Source organism: Acomys russatus, chromosome 23, assembly GCF_903995435.1.
Source record: "Acomys russatus chromosome 23, mAcoRus1.1, whole genome shotgun sequence".
Taxonomy (NCBI): Eukaryota; Metazoa; Chordata; class Mammalia; order Rodentia; family Muridae; genus Acomys; species Acomys russatus.
In genome coordinates this window covers 12,225,783-12,238,570 of record NC_067159.1, presented here as the reverse complement: position 1 = coordinate 12,238,570, position 12,788 = coordinate 12,225,783, and the positions used below count along the sequence as shown (strand labels likewise).

Sequence of the window (12,788 nt, the reverse complement as noted above, 5' to 3'; positions counted from 1 at the left end):
CTGGTCCTCTCATTGGTTATAGAAAGATTCAAAATTTATGAGTCCTTTCTATATTGAACATGTCATGATTATGTTCAAGCACCCTTAACCAAAACCGTGGGAAGCAAAGCTGCAGGAGGAACGTAGCACTAAAGAGTTCCCCTCAGTCTTTGCTCCACCCTACTCAGACTTTACCCACAAAGCCCAATCCAAGCTCTTCAGTTCACCTCCATGACATAGGGCCATTTCCACACACTTCCCATACACATGTCACCTGGGACAAGAAAAAAAAATGCACATTGACCTGATATCATAATCTCAAGGAAGAAAAACTATTTTATGTGGCTAGGTCAGTTCTGTATGATCCAGAAGAGGAGGAGATCTTTGTCTTTGTCAGAAATAGGGACCAATCAAAGGCGAGTCAGCAAAAGCCAGACACGGTGCCTCTCAGGACCAACCCAGACACAAAGATTTGGATAAAGCTAAAGCATACATTCTCAGAATGGAAACAGGGTGAGTTACCACAAACAAAATCAATACAAGCAAGAAGCTAATGGATGCGAGGAGAAATGGGGTAAAGAAAATGTTATTAATAAATATTAATCTAATGAATTGTGGTGACTAGTAATTTAGTGGGACTAAAGCAAGGAGCAGAACAGAGGCAGGAAAGTGAGAAATGGAAGTGGGAAATCAACAGCCAGATATGACGGCACAGGAGGGAGAAGGGCAGGAGGATTGGACATTTTAATCCATCCAGGACTACACAGTGAGATCCTGTCCCATAAAAAGAAGAGAACTAGGTGTTGTGGAGTGCCGCTATAGTCCCGCATTCGTTATGTGAGAGCAGGAGTACAGAGACCACAGCAAACCCATGCCTCAGACATCAATCAGTCAGGGTTGCTGGAGTAGCTCAATTGATGGTGCTTGCCTACCATGCAGAAAGTCCTGTGTTCAAATCCCAGCAGCGCTTAAACCCAGTGTGATGGTGCATTTCTCTAATCCCAGCACTCAAGAAGGAGAATAATGGTGATTATTCGTGGCTACACAGAGAGTGTGAGACCAGCCTGCTCCATGAGATGATGACTAAAGAAAAGGAAAGAAAAAAAAAAAAAAAAAAAAAAAAAGGAAGCAGTCCCTGGTTGGCCAGGACTTTGTATAGATTTTTAAATGGTGTTTATTTTCTTATAAGTAGCATGGATCCACTGTCAAGTTTTTAAATATCAAAGCGAAATTGCCAGATTTTCAGCTATGGGAAATTGCTCTGAAGATCCATTTGGAAGGACTTGGAACTGATGGCAAGGCAAGAAGTAAGGCAAGAAGTAACTCTATCGCATCCATAAGAGCTTTCAGAAGACAGAAGGAAGTATGGTTAAAGATGCATTTATTACTGTGCACTTCCTGGCAGGATGAACCAACAGGCTTATCCCAAAACAAATAAGTTTAAAGAGGAAAGAAAAATCAGTGTTTACACAATAAGTGTGAAACAACCATGTGGTACCTAAGGAGCTAACCACAGACAGCCATGAGACAGACTAAATTAGACAAGGTTTTCAGTGCCTGTACAGCTACACCTCACAGGCCGAGCGCACAGGACTGCCCAGGCTTTCTCAGCATGAAAGTTCACCTCCCAAGCTTCCTATGAATAATTCTCAGGGCACTGAGGACCTTAGAAAATGACTTAGGAAATGCTAACCCAGAAGTTTTTCAACAGTATGAAAAGTTTTTGGTGGTTTGTTGGTTTGTTTATTTGTTTTGAGTTGCCTGCAAGAGCATTAAAAAGCAGATCGCTAACAAACTTCAAACAACGCCAAAGTACAAAGCAAAGCTGGTTCAACCATGTGTATGGGGTTACGTAAATGGGCAAGAGGGTTATGAAAAACTATTTGACAATGGCGAGAGGTTCCTGAATGAACAGCAGCCAAAAATTAATTCAAACTTCAGCTTGTAACAAATGCAAAGTGTCTCTGGCGGTGCTCACACATGTTGCGTCACATGGCTTTGCTGCAGCCTTCATTCTGAACACACACACTGCACAAGCCCCCAACCAACAGCCAGACACCTGTCAGATCAGGCTCAAGATCACTGTATATTATAAGCAACAACGTACGTTGTACATGGTGAATTTTCATTGTACGTAATAGGTGTTGCAATCTTTTTACTTTACACACAAGGTTTTTCTTTTGCCTTTATAAAAACAATGGTATAATTATGAAAAACACAAACTTTTAATATTTTCCTACATCATCCCTTAGCATGCAAGTATCACACTAGATTATTTTGAATTATGTCCTTAGATGAAAAAGTACATCCACATAATTAGTATGTAAACTTTCTTTCATCCTCAGTAACAAAATTAAAATAACAAAGAATTATTTGTGCACAAATTTATAACTTATAACCATTCAGTGTTTGATACGTTTGTCTGTTTTGTATACCTATATACCTGGGGTCATGGAAAAATTACTCCAGCATTAGGAGATTGTGTGTAGAAGAATATAAAGAGTGACCTTTGCGTGGGCCAGTCACTGGAGTTCCGCAAGACAAGGTAAAAATGGGAAATTTCCCCCAGGCATTCAATACAGCTAAGGAAGTGAGACAAAAGTACACATTGCTGGAAAAGGTCAGCTCTGTCCTAAACTGCAGGAGAGGAATACATCTAATCATTCAGGAACTGTGTTCACACACACACACACACAAACACACACACACACACACACACACACACAGAGTCTGAAAGCTGTGCCCCACCTGTCTGCTTAAATAAACAGGAAAAAGGGGCCTGGTGGTATATTCTTTGGTAGAATGGAAATAAGCTGACTCATTAAAAAAAAAAAAAAAAATCCAGAGTCTTCTGGGAGGAGGAAATGGGACATCTCAAGTGCTCTTCTGGAACTGGATGGAACAGTCACTGCAAAGGCAGGGAGTCTGGCCCTCAGCAGGCTTGATGCAGAGAGTAAACCGTTATGGGTGTGGCTGGGCTGAACAGTGATGGAAGCAAGAACGTGTCAGCACTGAGGACCATGCCAGAAACCGTGCCGCACCGTTCTTCCTCAGAACCAGACTGGTAGAAACCATGCAGATCAATTCCTTTGAGGGCTTTGAAACAACTAGAGCCTGGCAGACTTCATAACCTCTGGGAGTTTTGAAGAATTTAAGGTGGGTAAGACTTCAAAAGAGAAATGTGACACTACTAGTAAGACTGAGAGTCCAAAGAACTTACTACAGGGACAGAAAGATTCTATTTTCGCAACTCATCCTGGTTACATATACGGTTGTTGATCAATGCGCATGCGCTAGATAAGGAAGCTCTTGCAAGCTACCCACTATGAGGTCCCTGGAGCAGCTACAAACAGGAAAGGCTCGGGAGATTTTGGTCAGGTGGTTTCTCATACCTGGGAAAACCAGGCAAAGAGTTCCAGAAGATAACCCAACAGAGGCTCTCAAGTATCACACGCAGGATGCTAGCACCGGTACTGTGAACGGTGAGATTGTCAGTGGGGGTAAATGGAACGTGGGGATGATGCGGGCACCCAGGGCTCACAAACTACGCAGATAACGGTTCTTGGTCCATTATGTATGTACTCTGAGATGTACAGGTCAAGTTGGAAAGGTAGAAAGGTTAAACACACACAAACTGTAGAAATCAGCCTTAGCAACAGGAGTATATGAGCCTATCGCGGGGTACTATGGACTAGACAGACACTTTAGCTCACAATGGGAGGTTAGTTTGGTAGCTACAGGGTTCTCTGTAAGGGGGTGGGGAGAACAGGTGGTGACTTCTACCGAACAAATCCTGTAAAGCCCTTTTGGATATTAAGTTACCTCAGTACCCCTTGATTTTCTCAGCACACCCAGTGCATGTAAGGTGCTAAAGGTCCTACCCATCCTTTACTCCCAGTCTATTCAGATGTAGCTACAAACTTAATTCATATCCTGGAAATAAAACTTGATGAGCTTAGTGTAACAGCTGCCTTCAGTGACAGTTGTACACAGAATTATAAATCTAAATCTATACACACACACACACACACACACACACACACACACACACACACCAAAAATGCAACAAAACACTTGACAGCATAGGGTATAGACAACAAACACACATCACCAATTCATCAAGCCATATTGAGTGTGAGCAAAAGTGCTACCACGGTCCTCTTTGCAACCCTACCCATAGCTGGCACTCTCAGTAATCTCTGTCTGCCCACACTGCTTCACCAACAGATGGGAAGGCTAACTCAGATGTTCTCCGAGGTGTAGAAACAATAAAACATAAAACATTCCTACATGCTTAGGACCATTTGAATTGTGAAACCCAGCAAACCCTGTTCATTTCCCTCACTCTAGGCTGAGAAAACAAAGACATTGGCTCAGCGTAATAAAAATGAGGAACACACTGGATGGAGTCACGGAAAAATCCACTGACATATGCATTCATCTCTGGGCACAAGATGTCACTAGGCTCCTCCACGTCTCCCAGACCCACACACAACACTTCGAAATCAGAGAGAGCAAAGCAAAAGTGACAGCACACGATGTTCCAGACCCCATCACATGGCAAAGGCAGAGGGCAGCCTACTGAACAAACCATCTAGACTAAATGCAGAAAGGTAAAGGTTGCATTCTCAAAGAAGATGTGAGGCACAGAAAACAAAGGATGGCTATGCAGAATACTGCTGAAAGAGCACAATTTAGTTCCTGACTCCAACCCCTCCAGTGATATCAGTTCTTATAATTCAAAATTCAATTCCATATGTTTACCAGTGAATCTCAAACTTATTCAAAGTAATCGTGTTATCCGGCCCCTGTGCCCCAAGTCTGCCATCCTAACTACTAGGAACACTGAAGCAGGAAGACAGCAAATCCAAGGCTAGCCTGGACTATAGGATGAGTTCAAGGTCAGCCTGGGTAAAATAGTGAGATTCTGCCTCAAGATGAGGAGGAGAAAGATGAAGTGTGATAGCACACTGAGGTAATCTTCTCGTCTAGCATTTATAGTGCCCTAGGCGCTACCCCAGTACTGCAGAAGAAGGAAACAGTAAAATCAAATATAACATTAATGATAATCATAGCAACGAATACGGTAATAGCTGGTGTTTACTGCGCCCTAACCTTACACCTAGGTACTCTCGTTTTCCATACATTATTATGTTAAGTATACACTGATCCTCCACAACTTATAGATTATGAAGCTGGAGCTCAGGGAGGTTAAATTAGTCCCTCAAGACCACAGCCTAGTAAGGAACACAGAACTCAAACCAGGATTCACCTTAGAAACAGTGCTCTCAACCAAAACAGGACTCAATCTCTTCCAAGTTCTTACTTGTTTCATTGACACACCCCTACACTGACACACACTGTATTCCTCTTGATGTGTCTGTCCTGAACCTTAACATCTGAAACTGTCCTATTAGCTACTGTAACAACCTTTGGCCAGGTGTGATTCTCTTTGATTCAAGAAAATGTATCAATCATCCCATATATACCAGGTGCCCACAATCCCTGGAACCAAGAATACGAGAGTCTGTGGGTCCAGGGCAACAGGAGCAGGGATGACACTCATCACTCATGTGAAGAGGATGGAAGCCCCTGCCCGAGTCCTAGGACCTGCTCAAAAAAGAAAACCCCACATCCTCATGCACTACAGAGTTTCGCTGACAGAGTTCAAGGAAACACTTCCAAACAGCTTGTGTTCATCAAAGTGGTAATGAGGGCAGAGTAGTTGCAAATGCTTTCGACATGACATAAATGGCACAAACATTCAGATCCTGACAGAAATTAAACAGAATGGAACATGGGATTTCTAGGATAATTCCAGGAGTGGGGGACACTTAAAAAAAAAAAAATCTTGTCTTAAGCAAAGAAACTAACAAGATTTTATTTATGGTTACTACCCAAAAAAGCCAGAAAGAGATTTGTCATTTTGAAAAGTTAAAAAAAATAATTTTTTTTTTCAAAACATAAACTTAAAGACAAAGAGAAGCCATGTGAGAGTTCTAAAGGACAATGGAGCTTCTCCACGAAGCAGCCTGGCTTCTGCCTCGGAGGAGGACCCTGCCTCTTCAGCACCAAACAACCCCAGAGCCACATGCTAATCTCAGGGACTCTGCTGTTTCCTGAAAGAGTTCAAGTTACCAAGCTCTACCCTGGTCCCTGCATGAAATGCACATCCACTCAGAGTTAGGAACAGCGGCCGCTCTATGCTGGCACTCGTGCAGCAGCACCCGGACCTTTCCTTTGACAGATAAGAAAAACTGTAATTAGATTCAATTAGAATTTGCGTTGACGTTAATTCAGAGCAAATTGCAGTAAATTGGCATTGAATAAAGAATTCAATACCGGGAACCGCTGAAAGGCAAAATAATTATAAGCCATCCTACAGCACTCAAATATGTGTGTTCCCCGCCATTTCATAAAAGGAAATTATCATTCATCAGCGTTAATTGACATTTTCCCAGGACAATCTTAATTTTCCAACAGCAAACACATCCATGTAAAGCGTCTGACCCAAAATATGCTCCTGAAACCAACACTAAAGAAGAGGTTAGGCAAAGACTAGGGAACAGCATGGTGTCACAAGGGGGACAGGGCAGAGGTGACAACTACAAAGTATCTGTGCATAAGTGAGAAACTATGAACCCCTTGTCTGCCTAGACTTACTCACTTCAGCCGACATTATGCTGAGCCTCACACAGCACCCTGAATCTCACCTGCCTCACAGATGAGCCAATCCAAAACTGGATCCAAAGTCAATGAGTCTCTTATGCTTTTTAATTAAAAAGGGAAAAAAAATGGCAACAACCTTGGTTTCTTCTACATGTTCAAACTCTCCCATGACCATACAGTGAGACCCAAAGCAAGGACAGCAGAGAAAAGGGGAGAAAGGCCAGAAGGCCCGGATCCTGTTCCCATGCCCAAGGCAGGTGGCCTTAGCCTTTGCCCTTTGTGCCTTGCTTTGCCCATTCGAAGAACAGGCTACCTTCACATACACTTTCGAGAATTACACGAATCAGTGGTAACAAGCACTCTGAAAACTTCAAACTGCAGTAAAACTACAAGACACTGCCATTATATTGATAGACGCCAAAGTCACTGAATGAACGTGAGTTCTAAACTTACTAATGGTGGAAGTTGAAGCCCTTCAGTGTATATGTTATCTCCGCTGACCCAAAGCAGCTGCGTCATCAAAGTCTCACCACCCCCAGGACAAGGGAAGACTTCTCATGGCTGCTTAGATTGCATCCCTGCTTAACCTACCATACTCTATCTGCTATAGCAGGTCAAACATAGACTGTTCCCTGATTAACTCAGTTTCCTGTACTGAGCCATTGTTAAAGTCCCAGTCTGCATGCAGAACGATAGGGTGTTTGTTTGTTTGTTGTTTTTCTCTTCCTCATGGGGAGGAGGTGTTCTCTATCACTTTTCTATCCCCTATTTTTCTCATCATCTGATTCTTCCCATGGGTTCCAAATTTTTGGATAGCAGAAAATGTTTTTTGAATGGACTAAATTTGTTCTCTCTTTCTCTTTTGGACCCCCATCCACAAGAAACAGCAAGTCAGTTCTGTCTCATTTTCTCTTTCATCCAATTGGCTTCACAAATCAGAGGTTTGACACAGTGGATAACATCAGCGTGCCATTTTCCTGTCCTAACTTCTCCCTTCGGATGTCCAAATTCTCTCTGGGCCAACAGCTCAGCTTCAGCTGCCTGGCTTAGCTCCCACAAGAAAAGCCACGCAACAGATACCACAGCCTGTTTGAGATCCCATCCCACGCGTGCCACTTTTAGGGACTGCAGTATAGTGTCCACTCCCACCGATCAAGCAGGAATGCCACTCCACACCATGGACAAGAAGATAACCACTCCAGGATTCCCCTTCCGGAAACCTCACTTCCGCTATAATTACCTACCTTACCACCCACAGTAGGGGCACTGCGGTTACTATGACAATAAGGAGGCACACTACTTCATACCACATAGAGGAAGATAGCCATGCCAAGACATTCCGCCATGAGTCAGCTTAGCTTCGGCTGCCTGTCTCTTTGGCCATGGAGTTGGGCCTGGTGGGGGCGGGGGTGAGGGGGGTGGAGGTGGGTATTGCTCTTCCCAAACTCAGATTCAGGTCCGCTGTGAGCCTTCTGACTACACTAAGCATCTCAGGAACTCTCTCTAGGGAACGCTAAATACATACTCACTCTTACCCCTCCTTATAGGACTCCGAGGACAAACCTAATATGATTTCACAGAAGTTAGGGAACAATGGGCTTATATGCACTCTAGAGCATGGGTGAGGGCTACTTACAAGAGCAAGAACGACCCTGAAGCAGCAGCAACATGGAAAGTCTTACCCCAGCACATAGGACAACTTCCTCATGGCTGCACAAAGCCCTGTGTAATTAGGGCTAGAGTTACGTACAGCTGGCTCAGAGGTGCAGGCATGAAGGCCCTATATATCAGGTGAGTTGTCTAATGACCCTCTTCATTGCCTCCTTCTGTGAGTTAACATCGACAATCAACCAAGCTCTCAAATAGTCACAGCTGTTCTGATGAAGATAACGGCTGTTTACGCTGGGAAGGCAGCAAGCTACAGCAGGGCCTCGCATACGCCAGCCAGGCACTCCACCATGGAGCTATACCCCCAGCCTTGTCAAGTCCTGTTTACATTCATATTCTCAACCTCAGAAATGATTTCATCTGTGATTCAACACCATATTCACTATATTTATACTAAAAAAAATGTAGAATTGCATGAATTACCTCAGGCCTATCATGCCCAAAGTAGGATCTGTATCAAGAACAGTGGCCATACAGCAGGTTTGAGAGATGAATTACATCCATGTATACTATGCAAAGCGCCAAGGAGGTATGTCCTTCATAGCCAGGTAACCATGCTTCTATTGTGACGTAGTGGCAGAGAATCAGCCAGGTCTGAGTCGAAAGCCTTGATCCATGCCATATTACATATGCAAATTGGGGTACAGATTTCCTCATTAGTATAATGAAGAAAATACTAGTGCCCCTTTCACAAGTCTGTTATGAAGATTAAGAATTACTATATACACATGAAAATTAGAAGAAAAAAAAGCTTTGTGAGTGTTCAGTAACAGCTGGTACTGACTGCTTTACTCGGGGTATTTAATAGCGGTAACAATTATATTTTTTCTGCCAGTTTATGTTAAGCACAGCCTGACAACATAGATCACCAACGCAGGCACCGGCAAAACCCGATGACTGTAGAGTAACAAGTAAAGGTTCAAGTCCAAATCACCAGCCCAGGCTTGACCCTTTTTCAGTTTGTTCACTGTTAAAACATTTTAAGTAACCGGAAATAGGGAGTGCATTTGTCCACAAGACCTAGAGTTCATTCCTTTACAGTCAAGTTTTTGCAATCTCTACTCTCCTCCAAAGCTTCTACTGCCTTGTCAATCGAACAGGCCACACGACTCCACTAATACAAGCCCATGCATTTAAAAAAGTATTCCTATAACTGTCCAATCTTTATCACCCTATCTTGTGAGCTTAAATCGGGGGAGGGGATGGCTCCTTAATAAATTGTAAAAAGCCGGATTTTTTTTTTCATTTTTCATTTCCTTAAATCATTTTCATTTTCCACTTCCTCAAAAGAGAATTTATGGGCTAGGGCCAGGAACGGAGAAGTCTGAAAACAGGAACTTCTCTCTCCACTTCCAGAACAGCAGCACAGCAGTGTCCACCATCTGGACTTCAACTTGATTTCCTGACCTTCAATGGTGGCAACAGCACAGCCATGAACGGACTTCCCTTTGCTTACTCATGGCCTGACTTTCTGTCCCTTGGGCTACCATTTTTACCCTCCGTCACTTTACTTGTGACCCCACGTCAGTTAAATGACAGCTTGCCCGAGATAAGAGTAATCCATGTTATCACCTCCTCCATTTTCTTCCACATCGGCCAGAAGCCTGATGAGCCACAAAGCTGGGAGCTGTTCAAAGTTCCAGGAATGACTCCAGATCTCAGCCTTCAACCCCTCACCCACCCCCCCCCCCCCCCCCCCCACCACCACCATGAAAGTGATACACCCATCTTTTGCTCTATGTCCGCACCAAATGTCTAAGATTTCTGTGACAAGAGTTTGCCCAGAAAACTCATCCAGTGCTTGGATTTTATTATATAACCAAATAGACCATCTTAGAGGTTAAGTAAAATGCCAATCTCAGATAGACATTTGGGGAGATACTAGTACCAAAAGGAAAGAATGAGAACGGGGAATGGAGAGATGGCTCAGTAGTTAAGAGCTCTTGTCTTTCTTGCAGAAGACCATCCACCTGTAACTCCAGTCCCAGGGGCTCTTAGGCACCAGGCATATTTGTAGTGCCCAGACATAAATGAAGGCAAAACATTCACACGAGTGAAGTAAAAAACATTTTGAAAGAAGGATGAACATAGTTTTCTTTTCTCCTCCCCCTACTCTTGCAGCTAAGGATCAAAACCAAAGCCTTGCACACATCAGACGGGCCTTGAAACACAGAGATGCACCCTCAGCCTCAGCTTTCTTTTCTTTCTCTTCGTACATGCATACTTTCATAATGCAGTGTAGCAAACTGACCCAGGGCCACTCTAAAGGAAGGGGCTTGAATTCATATCACTTTATTTAAGAAAATAACTATAGTTTTTGAAAGCATGATTTTCATTTTTAATAACTTAATCTATGGGGGAGTGCCAAATTCTAAGATATCCATGTGAAGGCCAGAAGACAACTTGCAAGAATCACTTCGCTCCTGGGCAGGGTGCTGGGCATTACACATGGGTCATCAGGCTTGGTGGCAAGCACCTGCTTCCACTGAGTAATCATCCCTGCCCGACAGTGTAATTTCTTTCACCATGGGCTTAGTAATAACATTAATATTAAAACTATTTCCATGTGAAAAATACCATTGAAATGCAACCAATTGGATAATCCCCCAGTAGTGCTGGGCCTCCAGAAAAATCACATGCATAGTGTATGTGGGGCTCTGGGTTGGTCTCAGCACCACTCCATACCCATATTTCATGCCTTTTCCAATTAATTGCTCAAGTGTTTAGATAAAGAACAGGATAACTTCACATTCTCAGCCTCCAAAAAAAATGAGGTGTCACAGCTCAGATGGAGCCCACAGGCAGCTCGGTCTCCATGTGTGTCCTCCAGCAAGGGTTGTCTCTGCCATGGACTCTGTTGCCTGCTCCTCATCAATCACTTCCCCCTGGTGGGGTGGCCTTGCCAGGCCACAGAGGAAGAGGATGCAGGCAGTCCTCATTGATGACACTTGATAGGCTGGGGTCAGTGGGTAGGGGAGGAGGGCTCCCCCTTTCTGAGGACTAGGGGAGGGGGATAAGGAGAAAGAGGGAGGGAGAGGGGGACCAGGAGGAGATGAGGGAGGGGGCAACTATTGGGATGCAAAGTAAATAAAAAATTTTTTAAATAAATTTAAATTATTGTAAGAAGTGAGGTGTCTTTCAAATAGAGAGAAGGCTGGAGGAAAAGCATATTGGCCCCGGGGACATGAGTGATGGAATTCCACCCTTGGGGGAGAAAGGAGCAAGAGAGACTACCTGTGGATACAAGATGCCCTGCTTTAGGTTACAAAGTGCTTCTGAACTCACTTCCAAAGTCGCTGCTGCTGGTTGATTCTGTTCTTTGGAACATGCCTTATCCTTGTTTGCTGAGCCATTTGACTAAACAGTGCAGATACGCGGACCACTTTGATTTGGTTAAATGCTCTCCCATGAAAATGTAAATGCCAGGAAGGGCTAGAGACGTAGCCCAGAGGTTGAGCACTTGCCTTAGCATGTGCAAGACTCTGGTTCAAGTCCAAGAACTACATTTTTAAAAATTAATTAAAAAGCAAGTAGATCGGTACCTTTCCAAAGTCACGAACATCAAACAGGTCGAATGCCTCAAAAAGTTCGCTTTTCCTCATTCCAAATGTCTCACAGCAGGCAGCCAGAAATGTCCGGATATTCTTCAGACAGAGAAACTGAGGAACAGAAAACAAGAGTATGTAATAAATTTTTATATCACACACATGCTACTATAAAAGCATCAAGGAATGACCAGTCTGCTTTTATTTTCTTCTATTTTCATGTGTATAGAACTCATACTAATGTTTTATGTGTATATATATATATATATAATGTGCATTCATCACACATCGTCCTCCAGTGCCCACCACCACCACCTTCTAGCTCCCTTCCTCTTCCCAAATGCCCAAGCCCTTCAGTTTTCACGCCTTTTTAAAAATCTATCTTCTACACAGCAGAGACAATATGCAATACCTAGCTTCATAAGCCACATCATTGCTCTTGGTCAGTTAGCAGTTCTGTGAACTGGCTGTGACCAAACAGACACAGCTTGTAGCCCCTTGGAACTTACATTGCAGGATGAGAAGACAGTCAAGCACAAACACCACTGAAACATACCCGTAAATTAAATAGTTTAATTTATGTTTTTATATGGTGCCTGCAGAAGAGATCTGAAAAACAAAGAGGCAGGGGCAGGTAGAGCTTAACTGGAATGGTTAGAAACAATCTCACTGATAGGGGACAGAGACATGCGGCAGTCTGAGGTAGGAGTATCTGGAAGAAACACTAGAGGCGAGAGTGTGCTGGAGAGAAAAGTAAAGGTAATCTGGAAAGGGAGGGGTCAGACAAGGAAGAGTCTGCTAGATGGCCTTTATTCTGATATGGAAAATACCAGGTGTATGGGCCAAAGGTGAGACAAAATTTAATGTCTTACAAGGGTCTTCAGGAGCTGCTGTGTTGCAGGCAGATTGAAGAACATTGGGATACGT

At 43.4% G+C, this 12,788-nt stretch overlaps 1 protein-coding gene across 1 annotated transcript in view; it reads right to left on the bottom strand.

Annotated features, from left to right (window-relative positions):
- Vav3 (vav guanine nucleotide exchange factor 3) overlaps positions 1-12,788 on the bottom strand; it is a 327,028-nt gene that overhangs the window by 243,192 nt on the left and 71,048 nt on the right. Inside the window, exon 2 of the mRNA XM_051165697.1 lies at positions 11,859-11,975. Within this exon, the coding sequence (XP_051021654.1) occupies positions 11,859-11,975 (117 nt within the window). The remainder of the gene's footprint in view (positions 1-11,858; positions 11,976-12,788) is intronic.